At 44.6% G+C, this 27,798-nt stretch overlaps 1 protein-coding gene across 7 annotated transcripts; it reads left to right on the top strand.

Moving 5' to 3' along the window:
* Positions 1–20,795: 20,795 nt before the first annotated feature.
* LOC149299287 (protein LSM14 homolog A-like) lies at positions 20,796–26,465 on the top strand. 7 transcript variants are annotated; one of them, XM_089486304.1, is made up of 10 exons: positions 20,796–20,916; positions 22,942–23,105; positions 23,337–23,433; positions 23,695–23,814; positions 23,905–24,066; positions 24,149–24,223; positions 24,315–24,494; positions 25,611–25,791; positions 25,949–26,192; positions 26,442–26,465. In XM_089486304.1, exons 1-10 carry the CDS (start codon positions 20,796–20,798, stop codon positions 26,463–26,465), a joined length of 1,368 nt encoding a protein of 455 aa, XP_089342430.1. The 7 variants fall into 7 exon arrangements, with proteins under 7 accessions (XP_089342430.1, XP_089342429.1, XP_089342428.1 ...); XM_089486303.1 differs by having other exon boundaries at positions 23,301–23,433; XM_089486302.1 differs by having other exon boundaries at positions 23,301–23,433; positions 24,282–24,494.
* The last annotated feature ends 1,333 nt before the right edge of the window (positions 26,466–27,798 follow it).

The following is a 27,798-nucleotide window of genomic DNA, read 5'->3' as shown; positions in this document are numbered from 1 at the left end:
GAATCTATTGCTCAGCCAGTGTTCTGTTTGCAGATACAGGCAGCATCTGATACCTGCCAACCAATCAGGGCAAAAAAAATAAAAAATATTTACCCAGACTTACAATTTTCTGCCCTTTTCAGCATCAACATTGCCGACGTCTGTGATTGCAGTGCGAAACAGTAGCATTTTCCACCATTTTTGAAGGTGGCTGAAAGTTTTTGCCCGCTTCTTCTAGTCGGACACACTAAAATGACCTAATGACTACTAATAGGCCTGTACAAATCAGAGAGGAGAGCCAGGCATGGAGGGCAGGTAGTCCTAAGATTCAAAAGGTGTAGAAAGATATTTTATTAAGTGAATGACGCAATGCGCAAGAACCTCTCTACTTGGGGGGTCTCTACAAATGCCAAAAAAATTCCATTAATTGCGTGGACTGTTAACTACTGCGTTGCCGGAGTGTTCCACAAAGCCACGTGGGCAGAAACAAATGACGATCGGTAAAGTACAAGCAGCTGGCATGGAAAGTCTAGTCCTCTATTTTCCAGACTGTTCATTCCAGTAGCTGAATTAATTGAAGCATTTGGCTCGCTTCTGAGGATATAAAATAAACCATCGAAGCGACGGCTTCATTAAGGGTTGAGGAAACGTAACAAAGAAACTAGGCGCTGTGATCGTTTCACAAGTTCTCGCACAGAATTTGAATGCTTCGTGTAGATGTTTGAAACATGGTGGCACCTAGTGGTCAGAGGGCGAAGCTCTCACTCTTTTTAAACGGCAAAAGGAATTGTGACTGTTACTCAGATCGCCAGTAGAAAGCTCCGCTCTACAAGTGGGCACTGAATGAACGGCAGGGCCAAGGACGACTTGGTAACTTTATAAAGAACAAGCACAACGTTCCGAGAAACATCTGAAAAGCGCGCACACAGAATAATCTAGTGTCTTCAGCGTCCGCAGTGGCATGAATGGCAACTACCAACTACTACTGCTCCTATAGAACCTCAGTTTTTTATTATTTATAATAAAACTGAATTTGCCGGCAAATCGGCCCCATTTGGCCCGTCTAGTCTGCCTGCTTCTCCTGCTGTAAAGATTCAAACCCTAATCAGTCGTTGGTCTTGTCTTAGTTTCAGGGGCCGTATGTCTATCCCATGCGTGTTTAAATTCCCTCACTCGATTAGCGAAGCAAGACACTGAACGCCAGCATTAAACAAATTGCTTTCCCCCGAACCAGCTGTCAAATGACTTTTGTTCAAAAGCTCCGGGAGACGTATATGTATCACATCTACGCCATGTCTCTGCTAGAAGCCGGCAAACAACACTAAGGAGAAGACTATCGTCATCTATACAATCTCTGAGGCAGGTCGGTGCACCGAGGTCCGAGTTCTGGGTTAACTCTACTCACTAAACCCTAAATTACTCAACAGAACACAAAGGAGCCAACTCGTTGAGCCAACTATTCACAAAAAAGAGTTCCCATTGAGTTTTGTTGAGTTGGGACGTTACAGGTTTCATGCTCAGTAAGGTTGCCCTAAGGTTAAAATAAACTGCTGTCGAGCTGATCGCCCGTTCATTTGCTCTTTCCGCTTGACTTTATAGTCGCTGTGAGTCGACTTGTCTCCCCCTGAAGTTGATATTGCTGAGTCGAAGCCTTCAGCTTAACTTGCCAACTCCATTCAAGCTGTGCGTTGACCAATTGCTATTACGATTTATAAGAATATCAAACAAGTATCCGTTATGTTCTACTCTAGAACTTTATGAACAGTTTTGTTCTGGAGATGTATCCGCTTTACTACTTGGAGGCTGCTTGAAAGTTGAGCTATAGACTGGAAGTAGAAGGTCTCCTTAAAATAAGGAGGGTATTATATTATATTATATATATATATAGGGAGCTCTGCGAGTCGTGTGAGTTCATCGCTGCCGGCTTCGCCAAGGGGAAAGAGGCTTTACAGGCTGAACTCTTTGAAGTCATCACTAATGTTTTGAAAGATGAATGTCCAAAAAAAGGAATCTAGATTTATCACCAGGGCCCTGAAGCCTTTCCTGGAGCACAAGTGCTGGAAGGAATCTGACCCAGCTCTACATTTCAGTAAAATAACTCTGTCTTAGTGACACAAGCATTAGCGCCACAATCAGCAGGTCCCAAAGCCAACTCACCGAGCTGAATGCAAAAAAAAAAAAAATGTCCGGACCGCCTGCGGAAGACAAAAACTTAGAAATGTGGACCCACCAGATCAGGGGACGACCTGGCCTACAACCATCAGCCTACTGGTATTCTATTACAACTCCCATCAACTTGAGAGACAGCGTCCATCATCTGTGTTAAGAGGGTACAAGTTTACTCACAGACTACTCGATAAAATGATCTCCTTTATAAAATGATTTTCATAAACTGACGATACTAAGCTGAGCAATTCCGAGGGGCGCTTTGGAACTGCTTCAGAATGTTGAATAATGTTTAACTTTGGATTCCACATTTTGTATGCAGCAGAACTCAATTAGATAAACTATTGGTTCGTTTTCCCCTAAATAATAATAATTGGATTTATATGTGTTCCCACTAAAGAACCCCCACCCTACTAAATTTGTTGTATATGTATTCAGGTAATATAAAAAATGGGAATACAATTGGAGATCTGCTAAGGTTTATGTGCTAGAGGGTAATGTTATGTCTTGGTGGAACAGCACCTTTAAAATCCCTTATTCCATGGATAAATGCAGAGAGAGATTTTACGCTGCAACTTCGCTCAGAATTTTCTTTCAATGAATAAGAACCTGCGCAGACAGGTGCGGGATATTTCATACTCACATCATTCTGAAGTCACTACTTTGCAGCAAGATAATCTAGTCTGATATCTAGTTATCATTTCACGTTCTAAACAAGGCAAAACGCTTTAACAGGACAATCGCAGAATCATCTGAGTCAACTGCAAATCGTGTTATCTTTCAAGAAACGTTCCTGCAAACACTGCTTATTAAATCACACCTCGGCTGCGAATTACTCACCACGGAGCGCATCGCGTGCAATAAGCGTACGAGGTGCTTTTTTAATATATATATATATATATATTTATTTTTACCCGCCCGCGAACGGGAAGAGATATATACTGCCGGCGCCATTCGACGGTTAAACGTCCGTCGCCGGCACATTATCTAAAATAACCGTGTAAATAAGGCACCGTGGTTTCGAGGGGTAAATTGGACCCTAATGACGTCTTGCCGGGTTCTACCGGTAATGAAACCTGCTGAGAATGTCGCCATCAATAAGCCTCCGGGACATGTTCTCCGGAGTGAACTAAGGGAATAAGAAATAAAATGACTCTCACTGAGCCAGTGTTCAGTCAATAGCCCAGGTTCTAGAAATACTATAAACCTATACAATCGCCTCCCCTGAAGAGATCTTATAATGCCTTCGCAATGATGTAGCGGAGGTTACTTGTGCCACAACGTAACGGAGCAGGCGTTCTACCCCGACTCGCTTCATAAAGAGGAGGATCAGCAGAAGGATCCACCAATATTCGGCCGAGATCTAAAAACAGCACAGGGTCTACCCCCAAAAATAGGGGAAACATGGTAGATAACATGTATTATTATTTGTCATTATTTATTATTTTTCTTTCAAGCCAGACCACAATGTCACATAAGAGGATGCAAGTTACAGGCTCTTAGAAACAAATTGTTTGGCGGTTACATAAATCCACGCAAATTATACCCAAAATTCAATCTATATTTCTGGGGGTTTTATGGTGGTATTTGTTTATTTAAGATTATTGGGGGGTGGGGGAGTAAATTGCTGCTTTTTTAGCGTATTACGTTTTTTGGAGATCGCTGCCAAAAAAAAAAATAAAGTCTCAATTCTCCTATTTACGCCGAAAGATTTGCGATGAGTTTTGCAAACCGCGTAAAAAAATAATAAGGGAAATAAAAGGGAAGCCAAACAATGAAACAACGTGCCATCGAAACACGGATTTCTAAAGGGTTATTCTGAACAAAAGGAAAATATTCTTGCTTTGACTAAGATGCCAGTTCCCCCCCGGGGCGACTCGCACATTCTTCTCACACACAGAGGATTAATACCGATTCCCGGCTTTCTGCCCCGGGGCACCAAACGCAGACATCTATTTGTCCTTAGGAAAGGTTAGGGGTGGAAGAGAAAATATGCAAACAACACAGTCATTTGTGGAGATACCCCCCCCCCCCACCAACTAGCCATAAAAATAAACTTTTTGATCCCCGCAGTGGCTAAATTAGAATTCTCTGCGGCTTTGCAGAATGCTCGGGATGCGGCCAGGGTTTGCTACGGGTTAAGTAGACATGTGTTAGTGGCCCGTTCCGATGTAAAGACATTGAGATCCGGGTAGGAATCTCATAATATTTTTCCAGAAGTCCAAGAGACTCGTGACTCGCCCCATGTCGGTGAAGGTTAGGGGCTCCATTGATCCAAAGCCATAAAGCCACGGTGGATTACTGGCTCCCCAATCTTTGTCTTCTGGGGGCTTCAGGGGATATGCAGCCCTTTCCTTCCCTCCCTGGCTGAAGAAAATGGTGGACCGGATCCTTTAGGACCCACTCCAAAGAGTCTTCATGGAGGGGGGGCTGCTTCTTAATGGCGCACATATGGTGACAACCATGACATCATTCCCAAAATGAGATGAAAAAAGATGTACAGGGATATCAGGGAGATGAAATGTTCAAATTCTAGACCCCATTGTGGTGGGGTTCTCATTGGCATTGTCCCCTTGTTGCCTCTAAACTATATTATTGCTGCCCCTACGGAAGGGGTATATTCACTAAACCGAAGATCAGATCAGAACCTGTCCGATTGTCACATTCACTAAACAGCGTCTGCCGTACGTGTCACGCCAAGCAGACAGGACTGAGAAGTGTGGATTCCTGATTCCAGGAACTAATTAGGGTGCATGTTAAGGCAAAGGAGCTCTTCCAATCAACGTTGGTGCTAATTTGCCCCGGGGCACAAAAAAAACAGTTGGAGATAACCTTTCACTGACTTCTGCCCCGATCGTTTTCTGTTTTTTTCCCCTAAATCCCAAATTCTAAACCTTCCATCCAAATGTACTAAACGGATAAAAGGGATACAACATGTGTCCAGTGCGGCCGAGCCCAAAGAAGTTCGCTAAGCCTTTTGCAGTCGGCTCCCTCTAATAAGAAACGGTCCCTTCGCACGTTCACAGCTTCATAGAGAAGGGTCTCTGCCCGTCGTAAATGCTTAATAATAAATAAAATAAACACAATTAAAGGCACTGATATAAAAAAATAAATAAATAAAAGATTCTCAAGGGGAACAAAAGAATGGCGAATTCTCTCGACAGTTTATTTACAGAACTCGGTAAAGATTTATTGATTTATCAATTAGCGCCTTCGGCTTTCTGGTGCCTCGGGGGGGGGGGGGTTAGGTATAATTTAGTAATGGAAACGCGTTGAGCGCGAGAAGCCCTCAGCTCCAAACGCTGTTACTGGTATCGGCATCTTTCCGACAATAATTATCTCTACTGTGTTTCCTTCAGCCGCCGCTCTGCAATCGTACGACAATATCGCGCTTAACCCTTTCCTAAGGCGCGACTTAACACATGGAGGACAGTATTTGAAGCTATAGCCCCTTTTATTTAAAGGGACATCTTTTTGGTGCTATCAGAGCATCAGGCCTTCAGGCTGGAGTCATGGAGGGTCTTCCATACTTTATCATTGATACAAAAGGGGATTATTGTTCTCCCCGTGGGCAAGAATACACGCTTAGGGGCATTTGCCTTTGTTGTGTAGGCAATAGAAATCTTAGAAGACCATGTGTGTCGACCTCAGCGCACGTCATATCCACCAAGAAAGTTTATCTGTCGGATATTACGTTAAGTCACGGGAGAAAGACAAAAAAAAAAGACATGCGTGGGATAGACATACGGCTCCTGAATCTAAGACGAGACCAACGACTGATTAAGGTTTCTACAGCAGGAGAAATGGGCGACTAGACGGGGCCAAAAGGGGCCGATCTTTCGGGGCATATAAGAAGGGTAATAAAGGTCCGCAAAGCACAGCGTGCCTTCTGCATCACCGAGTTTCCAGGCACAGCTTTGCTCAAGAACGTGATGATGCTTTTTTTGTAATAACAAGTAAATGTTAGAAGTTTATGTATTTCTAGATTGTAAGCTCCTCTGAGCAGAGCCCCCATCGCCTCTAAACTTCCAAATTGTTATCTGATGTACTTCTTTCCTTCTGCTTCCTCATTGTACAGCGCCGCGGAATATGATGTTGCTATTGGAATCAATGAAATAATAGTAGTAAGGAGGCATTGGCTCACTACCAGAAGGGACAATCCTATTTGGTTTGCTTTATTACATTTATAAGTCAAAAAAATATTGACTGACGCCCAGCTCCCCGGACCCTGCAGAGCATTTCTGTGACTGATACTCTGCAGGGCTGTTAACCCTTTCCCTCTTGCGGCTTTTGACGCCACAGCCTGTCCAGAAGGGTTCATTGACCAAAGCCCGTAGCAAAGGGAAAATGGACTGGGACCATGTTGACACCTTTGTGTTTCAGATCGCCATGGCAATTGACCATTTCTTTGCTTTTCTTAACGAGTTGTCGTTAGTAGCAAAGGGAAATTCTCCGCAGCGACATCAGGTACACAGCCAAGGCTTAAAGATACGTCCCGAAATACGGTGCTGTATCGTTATACAATGTAACAAATCCCTTCCAAACGTCAATAGGAAACGTTTCTCTCTCTCGTTAAAAACAAAGAATTAGCTCCCCAAAAATGTGCATTTCCTCCCAAAAAGCCAGGTGTAGGATTATTATTCTCAGGAATAAACCACTCACCCAGCTGTTAAAGCACAATTTCTAAATGTTCGTATACAAGGCAGAAGGGTGTCCTTTATGCTTCCCACAGTCATGTATCATTTATTGGTGCCTGTACAACTATTTTACAGTTTTGTAGAATATGAAAATAACAGGGTTTTGGGTTTTTTTTTTGATTTCTTTCTTTCTTCCGAGCAGTCTATGGTGACTGCATAACAAACAAAATCACACAGAAGGTATCAAACAGCTCCGGGGCGGAAGAGGCTCACAAAAGACTTTAGAACAAAAGGACTAGTTAAATATATTTTAAAAAATGCAGCTTTGGGGCACATTTGTGCGTATTGATTCTCCCTACCTTAAGGCTGCGCAAGAGATTGGATTTTATCAAACAATTGCCCCTCGGGCCAAGGATGACCCATAACAGTAAATATTCCACGGCAGCAAACCTTGTTCTATGCGCTGCCGCCGTAGCGGGACCCGTCAGCAACGATACTGTGCAACCCCCCCCTGACGTTTAACCATCATCTCCAGAAACACAGAAAGATAATTATTTCTATTCAATAATTAAACGTTATTAGGAGTATGGATTAGAGCATTAATCTCACAGGCGCCCGTAATCGGAGGTGGTATTTTTATTCTTGTTTTTTGTCTAGAAATTTGATTTTTTAAACATGTATTTATCCCCCCCCCCCCAAAAAAAAAAATCATACGAAATAACCGGATTAATTCTATTCAGAATTGTATATTGTATATATACATATAAATTATAATTTCAGCCTATAGTCACATGACACAAGAAAGAATACTGATGGGTCGAAACAATCTGTCACCATAGCAGCGCAATAAAGGGGTAACTGCTGCTAACAGACCATGGCATGTTATGCCACATGCAATATCTCACACAAGAGATGCCAAGAGATACACCATTTCAAAGACTTTGTATCGATTCCCAACTGGGGCTATAATGAAAGGCAGCGGAGTAGAGCCTACAACAGGCCCGTGCTAATGGTTGTAGAAGAAGCTCAGTCTTTTTAGGGGCTTATTCACTCTTCACCTTTATTCAGCGCCCCATAGATCTGTTGTGGCAGCCACTGGCCGGAGGTGCCTGGCCGCACGCGCTACATGAGCATAAAAACATTCGGCCGCGCATATCCACCAATGTCATCAGGCGGCCACCGGCTTTACAGTGCCAGGGCCGCCGCTTCATCATCAGTCCGGCCATGGCTGTGGTCTTAAAGGGACACCCCAGCCATCATATACCCCTTAATGAATGATAGCTGTGTGGTCCATTGAAATTTTCATGATGGCCCCCATGTGTATTTGCCCCTTTCCTCAGCCATTTGCTGTGAGCGAGATCTGCTTGCCCAATCGTACCTAATTATACGGCACACTAAGGATTTTGAAATCCTTCGTTATTTTGGGGTATTAAGAATATATATATATTCGTAGTATATTTCCTAACAGGGAAATTAGGAGCACTCCGCACATGCAGTAGAAGGGGTATAAACAAACACGGGGTGCAAAGGAAATACATGTTTCGGGGAAGGGGCTGATGCACTTTGTAACACATGAGTTCTATTGCGAAAAATAATGACTCCGCGAGCGAGCACAGATGGGAGAGAATTGTATACTTAAGTTTCAAGGGTATTTTCGAGATCACATGCTTTGGATAATGGGTTTCTCCTCCGAAGCAGTTATCTCTGCGGGGATCAGGAGAAGCCCTTGGGCCATGCCAGCCAGGAGCCCGACAGCCAGAAGAGACAGGGTACCAGCCAAGCTTTTTTTTTTTTTACACTATTCCTGGCTGTTTCTCCTTGGTTTAAATGAAGGCTATAATCCCATTTTTATAACAATTATAGAGAACAAAAAACCTTTTCTCTCTCTTTTATAAAAAGTGAATATTTTAAATAGAGCTGTGCATAGAATGCATAATAAATAACAGTAAACCTATAATAAAAGCATTTAAATTTCCCATCAATGAAAGGATTGTGGTTAGAGTGTAAACTCCTTTGAGCCGGGTCCTGAATATCTTTTGTATCAGACTATGTTATGTGATGCTCTACCTGTTACGTCCTGTTTACTCATTGTACAGCACTGTGGAATATGATGGCGCTATATAATGATGTTAGCTTGTGAACACGTGGCTGGGGTTTTGAGTAAGCAAATGAAGATGTGAACGGTATTTGTAACCCCTTGGATTATAATCCACAAGGAAGCAAAATCAGAAATACTGTATATATCAAATTAAAAATGCAAAAAAAAGTGTTTAAAGGTTCTTTTTGAGCCTATGTTGTGGAGGTTCTGTACGTACAGCCCCCAAAACTAATGTCTAATCATCAGGCGTGGTGTTTTTGGGGTCCAGAGAATGCCCCTGAGTGATGGATAGATGACATGGGCTTCATGACATTGGCTTGTCACTTTTTGTAAAATGCTGCCCCCTGGTGGTTCATTGTAAGAAGGACAGGCAGATTTTTTTACCTGCTGAAACCACCTGAGGGGTCGTGCAGTTTGATTTTGTGATTTTCTGAGCATTGATGCCCCAAGGGCTATTTCTGGCTACCATTGTTGGTGCCTGCAAAACACCAAGCCATGTCACTACGAGCTGTCTACAGTGATACACATCAAGGACCACGGCGTCCAGGAATCACGTTTAACTGGATCCGAATTAGCTGGCAAGACCAGGCTCTGTATTACATTTTTAAAGGTTTTCTGAAAACAAGAATCATTTCATGTTTCTCGGGTTTGTTTTTAATCTTCCTCCGTGGATACTCAGAGGATTCTACAAGAATAGTGTTCATTGGGGTTCCCTCCAGGTACAGAGGAGTTTAAATAGAACAACCAGCTTTTATGAGGAGGTGAGCTCAAGACTGGATCGGGGTGAATCGCTGGATGTCGTATATCTTGATTTTTCCAAAGCATTTGATACGGTGCCACATAAAAGGCTCGTACATAAAATGAGAATGCTTGGGCTGGGGGAGAATGTGTGTATGTGGGTAAGTAACTGGCTCAGTGATAGGAAACAGAGGGTGGTTATTAATGGTACATACTCTGAGTGGGTGACTGTTGCTAGTGGGGTACCACAGGGGTCAGTTTTGGGTCCTATTCTTTTTAATATATTTATTAATGACCTTGTAGAGGGATTGCATAGTAAAGTATCAATCTTTGCAGACGATACTAAGCTCTGTAACGTGGTTAACACAATAGAGGACAGCGCACGATTACAAATGGATCTGCATAGGTTGGAGGCTTGGGCTGGGATGTGGCAGATGAGGTTCAACACAGATAAATGTAAGGTTATGCACATGGGGAAGAAAAATCCAGGCTGGGAATATGTATTAAATGGGAAAACACTGGGGACGACTGACATGGAAAAGGACTTAGGAGTTTTAGTTAACAGTAAATTTACCTGTAGCGACCAGTGTCAGGCAGCTGCTGCTAAGGCAAATAAAATCATGGGGTGCATCAAAAGGGGCATAGATGCCCACGACAAGGAAATAATTCTACCCCTGTACAAGTCACTAGTCAGACCACACATGGAATACTGTGTACAGTACTGGGCACCAGTGTACAAGAAAGATATAGTGGAGCTGGAGAGGGTTCAAAGACGGGCAACCAGAGTAATAAGGGGAATGGGAGGACTACAGTACCCAGAAAGATTATCAGAATTGGGGTTATTTAGTTTGGAAAAAAGACGGCTTAGGGGGGACTTAATAACTATGTATAAATATATAAGGGGACAGTACAGAGATCACTCCCAGGACCTATTTATACCCAGGACTGTATCTATAACAAGGTTTCTACACCAGCACAGACGGGGGTTCTTTACAGTAAGAGCGGTGAGATTATGGAACTCTCTGCCAGAGGAAGTGGTGATGGTAAACTCAATAAAAGAGTTCAAAAGGAGCCTGGACGTGTTTCTTGAAAGCAATAATATTACAAGTTATGGATATTAGATTAATAGGGACAGAACGTTGATCCAGGGATTTATTCTGATTGCCATATTTGGAGTCGGGAAGGAATTTTCCCCCTGGTATGGGGCAATTGGCATCTGCTTCATAAGGGTTTTTTGCCTTCCTCTGGATCAACACAGTAGGGACACAATATGTATATAGGTTGAACTTGATGGACTTTGGTCTTTTTTCAACCTTATGAACTATGTTACTATGTTACTAACCATTGTTGTTATTAACATGTAACAATTCTGACATATACAGCTGATGTTGATAAGAGCCCTTGGAACAAAGAGTGGGATGAGGTGGGGGAACTGTAGAGTGTTGTTGCCCCAAGTTGATTTTCTACTGGCATGAAAGAGCACCCCTATGGGGCTTATCTTAGCCTCCTGGGCTAACCTCTAGCCGCTCTGGTTTATTTTAACAAATCCCAAACAAGTTACAGAAAAAATCCAGTCTGAGTTCCATTCAGAACCCAAGACCAATGTGACAGCCACAGCAGATACATGGATGAATATTTATCCAAAGTACACAAACACAAAACAAGCAGTTCCGTGGGTTACTACAGGAATAGCTCTCACATCCTCTCTGATAACCACCAGGTAATACGACTTATACATGACCGGGAAATATGACATATATATATGACCGGGTAATATGACATTTAAAATATATATATATATATACATACCAAGGGAATATGACATATATATGACCGGGTAATGTGGGTCAGCATCCATGTACCCCAGCAGCGGGTCACCATCCATGCATTTTTTACTTAACATATGTTTTAAACAGAATTGGCTAGGGGGCATTGGCCATACTATATATATATATACACACACATGTATACAAGCAGATATATTCAGATGCACATGAAATTAGAGCATGGGGTTTGTAACATTTATTTTTTACTTAAATATATCTTAAACAGAATTGGCTAGGTGGTAATGGCCCATACAATACCAGTGTGTATTATATATATATATATATATAATGTGCAATTTATAGCTGTAATTGTAACAAGACATGGCTAGGGGGCAATGGCCCTACAATACCTGTGTGTGTGTACAGTTTGATAGATGATAGATAGATAGATATGATATATATAGATATACATTTTGTTTTCATATATGTATACAGATATTTCTTATTTAAAATATATGGCTAGGGGGATTGGCCCTCCTTGTGTGTATGTTTGTGTATATATAATACATATAAAGCGCCTTTATTTTGTTTTCACACATGTATACAGGTACATTCAGAGGCACGTAGCACGCATGGGGTGTGTACCGGCATTACTAAACACAATGTTTCTAATATTAAGGTACATTTGTTTTAGGGGGGAAAAGCACGTTTATTTTGGTTTCATTAGACACAATATTACTGCCCCACGTAGAGTGGCAAGTCACTCACCCACATCTGCCCTTCCCCTGTGAAACTCTCCCTTTCCTGCACATGGCTGGGATCTCTTCAAACAAACTTTATTGACCTCCTTTCAGGGACAGGGAGGAGTCACGTGGGTTTGCAGGTGTGTGGTGGTGAACAGGTGCACGCAATGCACTGATTAGTAACATGAATGGAAACATTGTGATTGATCCAGGAAATTGGGGAACATAAAGCCCCCCCCCTCCCTTAAATCACCTTTTTTTCTCCTAACTGTATAAAAAAATATTTTAAAAATCTACATTTCCAAAATCAAGTGAATTAGCAGAAAGCTGGTTTATGGGACATGTATTTATGGGAAATGCATTGTGCAGGGCTTCCTAAATTCTGCTGTCCTGCAAAATGCATTTTTTAACTGTCCTGAATTAAAGGGGTATTGTCACTAATAAACACAATAAAGCCAATTCCATGCATTTTGTGGAGCTTTCAGCAGGGACATTCCATCGGTTTCCATAGTAACTGCCCCATATTTAGAACTTTGGCTTCCCAGAAGGCTCCACACTTATTTAGATGTTTTCCTATTAAAAGCGCTTAAAATTGTCCTAAACTTTACTTATTTGGGTCTAAAAAATAAATGTGGATCTACCACTTTAAAATCCTGCTGCTGCCCGAGCCCCCCCCCGGAGACTTTTCAGCACACATTTGGCCCCAGGGCCCCCGTGAATATATTAACGTATATTGACAAATCCAAATAACAAACTGACGCTGCTATCTATACAACATCGTTTTATTCCTGTTCATAAACGTTGGGCTGCCTTCCAGCATCGCCCAAAGCAGCTTCATGCCAGCACACGCATGCTTAAGCTGGGGGCCTGGGGCCGGAGGGGAGCCCCACGCCTAGTGGCCGTAAGGCAGCTCCATCGCTTCATCGCTAATCCGGTGAGGCTTCTCTTCTGCACGCGGCTTAATCTTCCGTGACGGGTTTGTTACCCTTTGTGTGCCTAAGGTGAAGGGAATGTGTGGCTCTCGGCTCAGAGTGAAGGGGCATAAAGTAATGACGCACTGGGCTACTACTTCATATACCCAACGTCAAGAATCAGGGAGCAACGTATTCTCGCCCGGGTCAACTAGGGTGGCAGGTCCATGGGGGGAACAGTCCCTCTGCCACAAAATTGGGGGCAGATCAGCCTCTTCCACCAAGATTGCCCTCTTGAGAGATTAGGCCTCCTATTGTGCTGCTGCCCTATGGGTCTGTTACAGAGGAGAGCTTTGATGTCCATGTCTGCACAGCCTCTATATGTAATACATGTAATGATATTCTGTAAAGTCATGTGATGTCATAAAGTCACCTGCCCTAATAAATGTGATTTAATCCAGCGCAGTAAAACGCACTAAAATTTATCAAGCATAAAATCAGCTGTTATGGTAAAACAGCCGCCCCCCCAACAATGGATTGGGAAGCGCTGGTGAGGGCATTTGACAATCTGTGATGCTACAGTTACCGCCGCCGGGGGCAATAAAAAGACTTAGTCTCTCATCTCCTAGGCATAGTTACAAATTTGCAGTTAAAGTCTCCTAGACGGCTACAGGGGATTTGTAATTAGGGGGAAAAAACTAATTAATGTGTAAAAAAATGACAGCTTTGTCAATGCATTCCGATTAATAATTTGCATAATTATTGCAGCATTCTTCTTACTTTTTTTTTCTCACAAGAATATACATTTATTTGCCTGCAGATATAACATAGTTAATAAGGTATTAGTGACCTCTCTTTTAAATGCTCATTAGAGTTTCGGGGGAACTGACAGCATAGCGCTTGGGCATCACACAACCTCACGTAGTTACAACGTAACAAAAAAATAATAAAAGATGCAAAGATAACACAAAACAGAAAATGTTACTTCCAATTCAGCAGGTGGTTGTTTTTCTTTACGTTAAAATACTTTATTTGTATCTTTTGTTTACTTTTAAACTGAATGCTGCCTCTGTGTGTATGCCTTGGGCATTCAGGAGTCCCAATGGCTTCTCCGCTCAGATGGCGCATTCTTATTGGCTGCCCGGGGCCAATAGGAAACCGAGTCTCTAGCGGATTACCAGATCTCATCCGGAAAGGGTTGTGTGTCTGTCGGGACCCTGCACCCCCTAGAGATATTGTTATTACTTATTCCTCTAGAACGTTATGCCAACGTAATAATTCTATAGAATTATGGAACTATTTTGCAACAAAGGTGGTGGAAACAATGTTATTAAGACTTCCTGAGAATTGGATTCGATGGCTGCTCCCATGGGCATCTAATATTTATTCTTCGCAATTTAAATGATCATCACATAGGATTATTTAGCGTAGCGAGCTGTAAAATGTAAACGTGCTGCTAACATGCATTAACGCCGTCAGAGAGTTATTTTTTTCTTTTTTTTTTTTACGGAATAATTTTATGTCAGTAATTATGTTTTAAATGGTGCCTGGGTATAGCTGTGCTGGAAGCACTCGTGTTATACAGCCCCTGGCCCGTGGGGTAAGCACTGGATTCCAACCGAATCTCAGCATTAGCTGTTTATCTGAAGTTTCTTTCTTCCAAACAGGCTATGCACCAAGGAGTTCTCCAGTTTATGTACTCCGAAAGCCCCGAGCATTCCTATCTAGTTCTTGGTTATTTCTTTGTGTGCTAGATATAAGTCTCCGGCGCTGGGTGGGTGAGAGAGCCGCACCTGACATCTGAACATGTCTTTTATCCTTCATTTTCTACCTTTGATATGATGCGATAGTTTCGAAGGCATGAGCTGTGAGCTCCATTACACCTCCTAAGGGCAATAGGAAGGTGGTAGACGGAGAGCTAACTCGCCTGCCATCCTCAGCTGGAGAGAAATAACAAAATAACAAAAATCGGACAGCGTAAAACTTACAATTCTCGGTTTTAAGTTTTGCTTTGGTCAAGAACAGCCCCGGAAAGAATCGGACGGAGGGGCCCCATGAATGAAGCGCAGGACGAGGTACCCATTGTGAATGCCTGGCTTTAGGTGTTAAGGGATGACTAGGCAAACATTTTGGCACTGACAGTGTTAAGTCACCCCTGTGAATCGTATGGTCGTGTGACTGCCGCGCTAGGGGACGCCGGCAGTTCCAGCAGGGATACAGGTGGTTACGCCCATACCAGCAGGTTACTTCATTGGTTATTAATTGGTTACAATTGGTTATGTTTGCTTTCATTTTGACGATAAATATTTATATACTGAGCAGCCCATTTTTATGAAAAAACATATGTACATAAATATACATAATACTTGGTCATTCAACATGGAAAGCCTGAGGCCGCAATTTAGTACAACTAATCCTTTAAATAAATATTATAGAGTAAATAACACAATACCTTATCTTTTCCACTAAATGATTTCAGGGCCTTGAATGTTTTTTCCCCTGAAGTCACAACTTCAGGAGGGCATTTTATCGCTGGATAAGTAAAAATGAAATAGTTCCTACTGTAAATTAAGGAAACAGAACCAAACACACCAGGACAGGCTTTTCCACACCGACACAAAGACACACACACCAGGACAGGCTCTGCCACACCAACATCAACATCAAAACACACACACCAAGACAGGCTCTGCCACACCGACATCCAAACACACCAGGACAGAAAAAAAAAAAAAAAAGAAATGGTTCAGCACTCAACTCCCAGGAAGCTGGGAGCTAGCAGGAAAAAAGGGCAAAACAAAAACAGAAAGCATAACAAAAATAGCAACGTTTGGCCGAATTGTTGCTTTTTTGTTTTGCTTTCTTTGTATAAAGTAACCTAAGGATTGGAAGCGGATTGGAGTGCTGGGGTTCTTTTCTGTGTTCGTACACACACCAGGACAGGCTCTGCCACACCAACACCCAAACACACCCCAGGACAGGCTCTGCCACACTGACACCCAAACACACATCAGGACATGCTCTACCACACTGACAAACACCAGGATAAGGCTCTGGACAGGCACACCGACACCCAAACACACACACCAGGACAGGCTGTGTCACACCAACACCCATACACAAACACACCAGGACAGGCTCTGCTACACCGACACCGGCACCCACACACCAGGACAGGCTCTGCCACACCGACACCCACACCAGGACAGGCTCTGCCACACCGACACCCAAACACACACAACAGGACAGGCTCTGCCACACCGACACCCAAACACAACAGGACAGGCTCTGCCACACTGACACCCAAACACAACAGGACAGGCTCTGCCACACTGACACCCAATCACAAACACCAGGACAGGCTTTGCCACACTGACACCCGCATCCGGAGGGTTTCACTCAGCCTGCCTGTGGCATCTTTGCCACCAAAACAGCCTGCCTGTGGCATCTTTGCCCCCCCTTACACATCCATGCTATCACACATTCATTCACTCGTTCACAAATATTTATTCACTAATTCACAGATATTCATTCATACATTGATACTCATTAATACCCTCATTCAGATACTCATTTACATATACTCATTCACAAACATTCATTCACTCCTTCACAGATACTCATTAATCTCACATACTCCATACAGCCTCCCTCACCCCCTTACCTGAACTGATGATGTATGCGCCGCTCGCAGACTTCCGCAGATCTGCACAGGAGAAGCAGACGCGGGAGCAGCGTCTCTTCTATCGCCAGGGGGACGTACGTCACATGGCTCCGTTAGATTCTTGCGTCCCCCTGGCGATAGAAGAGACGCTGCTCGCGCGCATCCGCCAGGTAAGTAGCGGGCCCGCTGCTAGAGTTGCGGGCCGGGCCACAGTTGCTGCGGGCTTAAAGGGCAGGTGCCCCTTTTGCCCTGCATTAAGGACAGGCGCATAGGCCCAGTCAGCCTGTTCCTGACTGGGCCTATTTTAAGGTAGGGGCCTGGAGCTGCAACTCCATTAAACCCTAAATCAATCCGGCCCTGCCCAGCCCACCGGGCAAATGCCCAGTGTGCCCAATGGCCAGTATGGGCCTGTTTGTAAGAGGTACCGAAACTGGACGCTACGTCATTCAGGTGTTTTTGTAGGAGAGAAGGGCAGGTGAGAAGAGAAGCCGAGACGGATAAAGAGATACAGGAGGGCAGAGTCTAGGAGAGAAGGGCAGGTGAGAAGAGAAGCCGAGAAGGATAAAGAGATACAGGAGGGCACAGTGTAGGTGAGAAGAGAAGCTAAGAAGGATAAAGAGATACAGGAGGGCACAGTGTAGGCGAGAAGGACATGTGAGAAGAAAAGCTGAGAAGGAAAGATATAGGAGGGCAGGTATTGTCACGGACCAGGTGAGCAGGTCTAATAGGAGCCCAGGTGCAGGGGATACGAGGGGCTCTGTCTGGGGCGCTGGCCGCAACACAGGAGCAGATCAGGAACCAAAACAGGCAGTCCTCTAACATTAATGTCAAAGACCAGACTGAAGGGCTGGGCAGGTTTATAAAGTCTGTGTAATCCAGGAAATAAGGTGCACCTGGACATGGCAATCAAGTCTGAGTGCAGCTGGACTTGTCAATCAGGTCTGAGTGCTGCAGAGTGACAAGGGCGGCCACTAGTGGTTGGCAAAGATAATGAGCAGCACAGAATGTAAAGAATTCCAGAGAGAGAGAAAAGAGGGTGAAAGCAGTGTGTAGCAGGGATGCGGGGGTATACTGTGCAGGATGGAGGAGATGGAGGACGATGAAGTGTGTAATTAAACTTCATATACTCTGGGCCACAAAAGCACTCTAATAAATAATGGCTTGCTTTCCTATCACTCAGAATGAGGGGCACAGGTTATTGTGGACACGGACCCCAAGAGCATAACTTCTAGTTCCGTTCATTGCTATTCAAATACGGACTGCTGTTATACTTTAAAATAGAAAAACTGGGTATAATATGCCAATAATTTGTAGCAGAGCTATCGGTGTCCGCGCAGGCCCATGTACATTAATATTCATGGGGTATTTAATGACATCCGTGTCCTGAGTCTGAACATTATTTCAGTCACCGGAATATAAGAATGGGATATTTTTGATTTTATCTGAACACAACAGGTGCCCATAACTGAGCTCGTCCACACAGATCAGAACAATTTGGCTCATCTGTCAGTCTTGAGTGGAGGGAGGCCTGCGGCTGACAGACCAAGAAGAGAGAAGATTTCCTTGTTTCCCTCGGCGCATTTTAATGGCCTCGGACTGGAATCAGACACAAATTTTTCAACAAAAAAAAACTAATAATAACTACTGCTCAGACTTTATTTCAGATGTTTTAGTTCATTTTGATCTTGCGGAGAATGCGTTGTAGATGTTTCTATGGACAACATACTTTTCCAGCAAAAAAAATGTCCACCTACACTGGGTCTGTCGCAGATGTTGGTGACATTTAACATACTTTTTGCTTTCTTTTTTCTTCCGTAAATTTAGCGTAGATGTTGGAGCCGTTAGCCGAGGACCACCTGACCACAGAAGAGCCCTGTGGACCTTAAGACCCCTGAGCATGTCGTTATCTGCTGTGGAGGTGGGAGAAACTCATTTGAAGGAATAAGTGTATTGATCTGCTGCCGGTGAGGTTAGGACTCGGAATGTTGCGGTGCTCTAGAATACTCCAATCAAGATTATAAACACCCACTTCCCAGAAGTAACTTGTCAGCCTTTTGTCCCGTGTCCCACAAACGTGGCCAACAACCTCCAAATGTCCCTTCTAGCAACATTATATTTGGAACATAAACCTTCAACTATAAGAATCTGTTGGCCATATCAAGGTTGCCGACTTGCCACCAGGGTCCTTTTGTTGAAGTAGCTTTGCAGCTTAGGAGCATCCATGGAAAGCTATAGGTGGTAACAGCTCACTACTTGACCTTTCCAGATCTTCCAGACGGATTCCCGTCTCCTGGAACCGTCTGATTGCCTTGGGTTTCTCAGCTGCTTGCTATGGACCTTTGGACTACAAGGTTGGTTCCCAAACGCCCTACATCTTCCTGGTAGGTTTCTTCTGATAATAGAAACCATTCCTTGGTGTTCTAATCCCTATAAGCCGTTCTGAGGACCACCCAGGATGCTAGGGAATTATCCGCTCCAACAAGATGAACTCAACTGAGCCCAGAGTGCCACATGGGCAGTATGGTGTCATGGGGGGGGGAGTTAGGACATGACACAAGCAGCACTTTAGTCTCCCATGGTTGTTGAACATAATCATTGTGTTTCTTCCTGCATTATTTCCAGATTCAAAGAAAAAGAAAGGAGTATGAAAAAAATAAACTCTTCTGTTCTTCATCCGGTGTGATTCCGCCTGGTTATCTGCTTGGTTTTTATTTGCATTGGCCAATTTCAATGTGTCTAAATCTAGATGACTGAGAAGAATTAAATTATTGAAGATGTTGCTTTTCAAATTTAATAACAGCTAAAGGGCATATATATTTATATATATATATATATTTATGTTTCTACCCCGTAGTCAATGGGAAGAAACAAAAGGCAGTTAAAGTGACAGCCCCTTGAGTTCCGACAGGATGGAGAAGCATGGCAAATTGGGGATGGGGGGAATTTCTGTCAATTATACCTTTGCCGCGAGACAATTCGGGCTGCACAGACCGGGCCATGCGCAGCATGTAAAACAGCTGTTTGTTGCGGCTCCGCTTTGATCGCTCACCGAGATGAACGTTAAAGAACGTGTATCTCAGACAAGAGATTGTTCTGTACGCAGTAACATAATATTTGTCGTTATGAATCGGTTCTACTAAACATAGCGGTTGCGGAGGCTGCAGGAAAACAAGCGTCTTTTTCTGTAATAAAACCGATTGGAGGGCTCATAACGGCGAATAAAGAGATAGAAGTGCGTTTTGCTGTTGAAAGGAGTGATGTGAGATATTGGAGTTATTCACGGAACCCCGAGTGTTAATGCAGGGCTATCTAACGGCTAGCACCTTAGGGGGTTATAGCCCCCGTAGCCCGTAGATAGCTTTAGGTCAGAACAGACTTGTTTTGGGTAATTGTATGGGGCAGGCTGGTATCTGCCAAAAGTATGTATTCTGCACAGGAAGCTGAGACGTTCGACGGGTATTAGTCATTCCTGTTCCACGTACTTGCTTTCACCCATTGACTTCATTGAAATGTCATAGAAGGATCACAGTAAGGATCCAATCATGGTGGAAATGCTGCCTAAAAGCTAGTAAGGCACATAAGAATCCACAGGACCCTAGGATGACACCAAATTAGATATCTGCGTGAGGAACCTCAAGGCAGAAGAGTTTTAGGCGCAAACCCGGATCGTGTCACCTGGGGACTTAAAATGACATTGGACGAGGAACGTTAATGACACTTTGGGCCCCAGCATGTAACAGCTTGAATGAGAAATGTACTGGGGACGAGACGTGTCTAGGGGTATTTGGAACCACCAGGCTTGTGGTGATGATGCTGTGTTTTTACACATAATAGGTATGACTGTAAGAATCACAGTAAAAAAGGGTGTCGTTCTCCTTTAACAACGGTGGTTGGCAAAGCGTGAACAGCGAGCGCCAACCAACCAGCAGATCTCGCGAGACAGCCCTCCCGGCATCCCCAGCGGAGGAAGATGAAGGCGGGGGCGGCCATGTTAGTTTAGGCCCGCCGGCGGAGAACGCAGGCTGCGATACAGGGAGGAGGAAGGGAGGATCCGGGCGCCCGCAATCCGAATCCATCCGGCCTGCGAGACACCATGAGCGGGGGGACACCGTACATCGGCAGCAAGATCAGCCTGATCTCCAAGGCCGAGATTAGATATGAAGGCATTTTATACACTATCGACACCGAGAACTCTACTGTGGCCCTGGCCAAAGGTAAGGAAAGGCCGAGGAGGTGGCTGCGGCCTGGGCTGCCCGAGACGGGGGAGGCAGGTTACGCGGACGGGGAGCTGAGCCTGGATGGGAAATGAGCTGGGGCCTGCTGGCTGATCCTGGACAACAACAAAGATGGAGGCAGCCGGCCCCTGGCAGGCAGCAGTAGTAGGTACACTGCGTAGCTTTCCGGTGCTGGTTATCTTTTGCACCTGGGCACCGAGGCAGGCTCACCTCCGGGCACCTGGGAAGCTGTGACTTAACGCCCTAAGCGGTCGAGCCGTTGGGGCATTTCATCTTGGATGCTCGGGGTATCGAGGGCCCCAGGGCTTTGAGATGGGGGCTGCATATAGTTAGGAGCCTCTAATGGGCTCTTCCATAGGGAGTCAGGGGCTCCTGTGTGGGTACATGCCGGCGCTGCGCTCGGTGCTGTCAGCGATATCCCGCGTGTCGTTGTTTGGGAATACGGGCATTTTGTTTGTTTTTTCTTTGAATTAACCTGCTTTTATTTATACTATGAAGGTGTCGGTGAGAGCTGCCGTAGGAAGAAGCCCGCCTGCGCGGTGGGAGAGCTGCAGACCCAGCCTGGGCACCTGTGTTAAAGCAGGGGAGGCTTAAAGAGGCTCTAGCTCCATTACACCCCCCCCCCCCCCCGCTGCTGCCCTGTTGTATACTATGCTGACATCGGGCACTCGGGGCACTCCTAACCTGTGCAGACGCCGTGAAGCCTGGGTCTCCTGGAGAGATCCGGAGGCTCGTATAACACATCCTACAGTAAATGTTACGATTAAAATATATTCTTCCAATATAAATTTCCTACAGCGGCACGACTATAATTGTGTGTCGGGAGTTCTCTGTTAAAGCTGCTGGCCACCGGGGGCCAGAAGTGGGTTTGCTAGGATGGGCAGCGCTCGGGAATATGATGGCGCTATATAAAATAACGGCGGTTACACTAGTGGGAGAGACTACCGGTGGTGACGTTGGGCTCGTGCCGACATATACTGTCCAGTCTGTGGGTACTGGGGGGTTACAGCGCTTGTTATAAGGGGCCGAAGTAATCAGTAACTGGGCGAGGGGTTGTTTAACGGCCAGGTGTGGGCCGCTCTCTCGTTACTTCATTAATTAGGTCGTTAAAAGGTGTGGGGTGTAATTTGGAAGCTGTCACTCAGTATGGGACCCAAAGAGCTGTCAGTGGAAGTAAAGGAGGTATATCTGAGCTGCTTTACTTCTTACACCGTGTCTGGGGGGGTTATTCACTAAGGAGAGCTTCCAGGAGAGCTGTGGTTCTAACTCCTGCTTCACTTATCATGTTTCTCCCATGTGATTGGCTGAGCCAGCCCTGTATAATGCATGAGTTAATGTGTGAGAAGACTAAATAAACCTTGCTGAATTAAGTATACAGTACACAGGGCCAGCCAGGTGCTTCCTGCAGCAGAAGTTAAGAAACTGAACCCACGATTCCTACAAATTATCCTGGCAACGCTCCCTTTAGTGAATAAACCCTTGTGGTGGCAGTAGCCGTGTCCCGGGCCAGCTTTGAGACCCTGATTGTTGTGTTTGGGCAAAAGGAGACGATTGGTCTGAATATTCTGATGGGAAAGGGGTGTAGATACTATGCTCCTGTGACTCCTCCCCACTGCATTGACTCCTCCCCAGCTGCCTGTACTGAAATCAAAGTGTATACCTTGGTATGCTTTTTGCACATGTCAAGTAGAGCTCTACTCAAAACGAGTAACGGCAGCCAATCACATGCGCTGCCTGAAGAGCGAGTAACGAGCAGCCAATCACACGTATGCTGAGCAGGTGGCTTTCCTCCTGGTTTCGGTAGAGGCAGCTGGGGAAGGACGTTATTAATGTCTGGTTCTGCCGTAAAGAAGCGCGGTGGGGCAGACTGTTTCCTCTGGGCTGGCGGGGGTAGAGTGACTTTAGCCCCCTGATCGGTGGGGGGGGTACAGTAAATAAGGTGGAATGTCCCGGATCTTGGGTTCTCCGCAGTGGGTGGTTTCAAGTATCCTTTCTTTATTTCAGTGCGTTCATTTGGAACGGAGGACCGACCGACAGAGAGACCAATACCGCCCCGTGAAGAAGTCTTCGAGTATATTATATTCCGAGGCAGTGATATCAAGGACCTTACAGTATGCGAGCCTCCGAAGCCGCAGTGCTCGCTGCCTCAGGACCCGGCCATTGTGCAGGTATCTGCGCGACGTGTATGTAATATATATAATGTATATGTGATCCGTTGGTAGTTGGGGGCCGGATCTGCTCTTCCGGTCTCCATCCTCACATGTCTACAGTTCTGCGTTGGTTTAATTCTCCCTCCGGCTGCCGCTGTAGATGTAATACATGCTGTAGGCTTGCTTTGTGTGTGATGCGCATGTTCTCTTCAGTCGTCTTTAGGCTCCCCTTCAGCCTCTTCATTCCAGTCCGTTAGCTCGTATGGGCCGTTTGGAAGAATGCCGTCTTACAGCCAGTTCACTCCCAGCCCGCTGGTTGGGCAGCAGTTCGGAGCTGTCGGAGTCGGTAAGCTCTTCCGTGCTCGTTTTGTCGGTCCTGGTCCTGGAGAATAGATATAGTGAAGGTCTCAATGTCTGCGCCCCTCAGCCATTCCTGTTTTGGCTGTAAATCTCCTTACTCGGCCCTGTGGCTTATTTTTGATTTTGAAGGCTCTTTCCGTCCTGAAGTCTCGTTATTCTGAGTATGTTAGATAATGTTTTGTGTAATCTGTGTCTGTCTGGCCGTATGGTTGCAGTTTGATCCCTTTAAATGTGTTTATGGCTGCAGGGAGTCCTTTGACCTCTTTCGGTGCGGACCCTGCGAGTAGCGCTCCTCTGCCGCCGAGCAGCGCCGTGGGTTCATCTTTCACTCAGGAGGCACGGACTATGAAGACACAGCTTCCCCAAGGTTGGTTTGTAAGCGGCAGCTTTGGCGCCATGTTTGTATGAATGCTCTTTGTTACGGGGTGACTTTTCTCGCACACCCTTCTACCCGCAGGACGTTCCAGCCCTCATTTAGATCCCTCACGGAAGAGTCCCACTCTCGAGCAGGGCGTGCAGACCGCCGCGGCCGGAGCCCCTGCGAGGAGAAGTCCGGTAACCTCCAGGCCGCTGACGCTCACAAACCAAAATGCTTTGGAAAGTCCAGAACAAAGAAAAGGTAAGCGTGCGACCGGTTACCGGCGTCAGAACAACGCACAGCGTGGCGTTAAAAGCTCACGCTGTCCTATCTGTTTCCGTAGCTGATGCACAAAGAGCGCTGAGGCCTGACACGGACCACCTCAGGAACGATAAAGATTCCAGCAAGAGGCAGGCGGGTAAGGCAGACGAGGGAGAATGCTTATTTCTCGGGACTCTGGCGTCTCGCCGCGTAAGGCTGGTTTTTAGTGGTCCATGTGATTTTCGCAGGACCTGGAGCTCCTCAGGCTAGAAGGGGACGCGGGGGACATAGAGGCGGCCGTGGAAGATTTGGCGTTCGAAGAGATGGACCCATGAAGTTTGAGAAGGATTTTGACTTTGAAAGTGCGAACGCGCAGTTCAACAAGGAGGAGATTGACCGAGAATTTCACAACAAGCTAAAGATAAAAGGTGATTGTATGACGCGTGCCGCACGGATCTTGGCGTGATGTTATGTGCCGTCTATAAATGCAGAGTAGAGATCTGTGATATACTTCCACAATAACGCCCATTCTTTGTCTCTCGCTCGGACACGTCGGCATGCTGCTCCTATTTGCTAATCCAGTCGAGCGCGTCGGTTCCTGTTAGAGGTGCTGTTCCACGTAGATGTTTATATTATGTACCAATATATAGAATGCATCTTTAAGCGGATTCCTTTTTTTAATTCCAGCCGGGCGTTTGAATTTCTGTAACAGTAGTATTTCAATTCACTTTTTAAACCCTTCAGATGGTGAGCATTAACCCCTTCAATCCCTTTAGGGACATATTGATACATCTTTAAAACCTGTGGCAAAAAGCCCATTAGGATGCACAGGTACGCCCTGAATTTGTTGCAGGGACATCTTCCTGAACCGCAATTTTTTTTTTTTTTTTGTGTGATCAGCACAAACCGATTAGGATGAGGAGAGGGCCTGCAATAGCTTCTCCCCTTTCAAAAGAAATGTAAAAATATATATAACTGATTGGGAGTCCAGCAGTGTCACCGTGACGTCGCTGGCATAGAATATGTATGAGATCCCCAAAGGGATTTCCAGCCATACTGCGCTCGAAGCAGTGCAAAAACAAAGATGTAAATACAATCGCCACCCCAAATCCCTTAAGCCTATAGAATTTAACATGTAATATGTAAAGCAATGTGGTACATACATGTATGTGGGGTATGGCTGTAGTCAGGAGATGTTGCTCAACATAAATTGGGTCATTTTCAGCTGTAGCGCTCAGTATAGAAGAAAATCTAAGATTGCAGTGTGTTAACGTATTAAATTACTTATATTTTGTATAGTTTTTATCATCACTTATGTGTTTATGGATTTAAAAGTATCTACTTTTGATCTAAACTATATACAATTTACAAACACATGGTAACAATGTATAAATATTTTGATCTTTTGGTTATGAAAACCCCCTGAAGCGGTTAAAGAGAACCAAAGTCAAGGCTTTTACTTCTCTCTACTTGATGCAGGACTTATCTGGGGATATTTTATGGGGAAGAGTCCCTTTAAGCATTTCCTCTTTTCTTATTTTTAGATGACAAACCCGAGAAGCCGGTGAATGGGGAGGACAAAGCTGACTCTGGAGTAGATACGCAGAACAGTGAAGGGAATGCAGAGGAGGAAGAGGTGGCAGCTGCCGCGTCACTCGCTGCTGCAAGCTGCTATTACGATAAAACCAAATCTTTCTTTGATAACATCTCCTGCGATGATAACAGGTAAAGTGCAGTTATACGTTGAGGATAAAAACTGGCATGCTTAAGGTCTTCAAAACAAACAATAGATTCCGCCAAGTCACCAAGCGTGTCACTGAAGCTCTGTGCGACGAAGGCGTTTTCCGCGTTTTTAAATGTCGCTTTTTCTGTCGTATGGTAGAGACAGAAGACAAACTTGGGCTGAGGAGAGGAGAATGAACGCAGAGACATTTGGACTTCCTTTGCGCTCCAATCGAGGTCGCGGGGGATTCAGAGGTCGTGGCGGCGGCATGGGCTTCCGAGGTGGAAGAGGGCGAGGAGAGAGAAGAGGAGCACCACCGGGCGGCTTTGGAGCACCTCGAGGGTTCCGCGGGGGCTTCAGAGGAGGCCGTGGGGGCAGAGAATTCTCAGACTATGAGTACAGGGTGCGTTATTAGACCTCATTCTGTCTTTGGAGAACATCTTCCATCAGTGTTGTGCAGGATCTCATTCTTCTGAATGTTTGAAGATACTTTCCCCATTAGCTGCGTAGAAGCTTTTCCCGTCTCAATGTTTAAAGCACGCAGGGGTTTCAGTTTCCCTTCTGTCATTAAAATTTGCACTTACTTCTTTCAACATATGAGTGTTCATACTGAATTTTCTTTTTTTTCTTCTTTGTTTTCTTTCCCATCCAGAAAGACAACAAAGTGGCTGCTTAGGGACGGCTGATGCAGTTTTAAAAAAACAAAACAAAAAACGGATTTTTCTTTTGACTCGGCCTTTGTGAAGAATGGAGATACTTGCTGTACACCTTGTCATCAGCACTGGGGGTTGACTGCCTAACTTTAGTGCTGTGGGGTCTCAAACGCTTCAGGTGCCGTTTGAGGGTCCCTGCAACACTAAACGAGATGGAATGGGATTTCTATATATTTTTTTTCCCTCTCTGAAAAAGTTCAGCATTAAAATGGCAAAAGGAGACTGAATACATAATTTTGGTATGTAGTTTAACAAAATGCAAAAAAAAAGTACTGCGGTGGATTTTCAGTCGTTTTTCTTGAACGATGAGGATTTTTCGTACACGTGACAAGTGATGCAACATTCAGAAAGCCGTTGATACTGTGAGGTCTGATCTGATGAAGGCTTTATTTTTTTAAAGTTAATTTAATTTTTTGGGGATGGAGGGACCACCTGAAAAAGGGGGACCTCCTAAACATTATCAGCACAGGAGAGCAAGAAAGTGTACATTTTTTCTTACATTTCTGTGTGCGCGGGGGAGTAAAACCACGGCATCGTCAAAAAATACAGTTTCTTAGGCAAAGGACAATTTTATAGAGTTGTAAATTCCAATATATTCCTGCTGCCAAAGAAACGCATAGCTTTGTACAGCTGTAAAAAAACAAACCTTTGTAGTCGGCACATCTAATGGTTTATGCAAGTTGGTATTGAAATAAGCTCTTCTTGGGCTGGTTATTTTTCCATTAGATTTACACTTTATAGAAAGAAATAAGAAAAAAAGTGTTCCATAATTTTAAGGTTGGATCTAGTTTTCTGCTACGGTCTTTTGTAGTTTATATGTATGTGACTAGTGGCCAAATTTCTGCTGACCTTCAATATCCAGTTGGCTTTAGTTCTGGTTAATAGAAATGTTCGATTCCAAAAAGTCTTTTTTGTTTTGTCCCCCCCCCCCCCCCCTTTATTCTTGAAATAGAAAAGGCTGAGCTCTCGTTGGGTTTCACAGACGGATAATACATGGGTCTTGTACTTGTTGTTCTCTGCTTCTTGAGAGAATGTAGCAGCTGAGAGAATATTTGCCACAGATGTGCCACAGATGACAACCAAATGTTAATGCTTGTATGTTAAATAGCTTCATCGCCACCAGCACTTCTGTGTCCCTGTTAAATTATCGACAAACCCGGGGGCAGCTTTGTATGAGTATGTTAAGCGAAGGGCTCCAAAGGCCTTGGTATGTGGGATTTTTTAGAAACATAACTTGATGACTTGTGCATTAGTGAAAAGTTTGAATAAAAATGCACTGTTTAGTGAAAACCAGAT

This window comes from Sceloporus occidentalis, unplaced genomic scaffold (genome assembly GCF_023333645.1).
Source record: "Sceloporus occidentalis isolate IW3139 unplaced genomic scaffold, rSceOcc1.0.p SCAF_29, whole genome shotgun sequence".
Lineage (NCBI taxonomy): Eukaryota > Metazoa > Chordata > Lepidosauria > Squamata > Phrynosomatidae > Sceloporus > Sceloporus occidentalis.
Note: the sequence above shows the minus strand (reverse complement) of the source record. Positions and strands in the feature narration are given on the sequence as shown.

What these genes read in the sequence shown, in the direction of transcription:
- LOC149299287 (XM_089486302.1), top strand. Translation starts at nt 20,796, where the DNA reads ATGAGCGGGGGGACACCGTACATCGGCAGCAAGATCAGCCTGATCTCC. An exon ending in GTTCGGAGCTGTCGGAGTCG is followed by an intron (nt 23,434 to 23,694) that starts GTAAGCTCTTCC and finishes TTATGGCTGCAG; the next exon opens with GGAGTCCTTTGACCTCTTTC. An exon ending in TTCCAGCAAGAGGCAGGCGG is followed by an intron (nt 24,224 to 24,281) that starts GTAAGGCAGACG and finishes TCGCCGCGTAAG; the next exon opens with GCTGGTTTTTAGTGGTCCAT.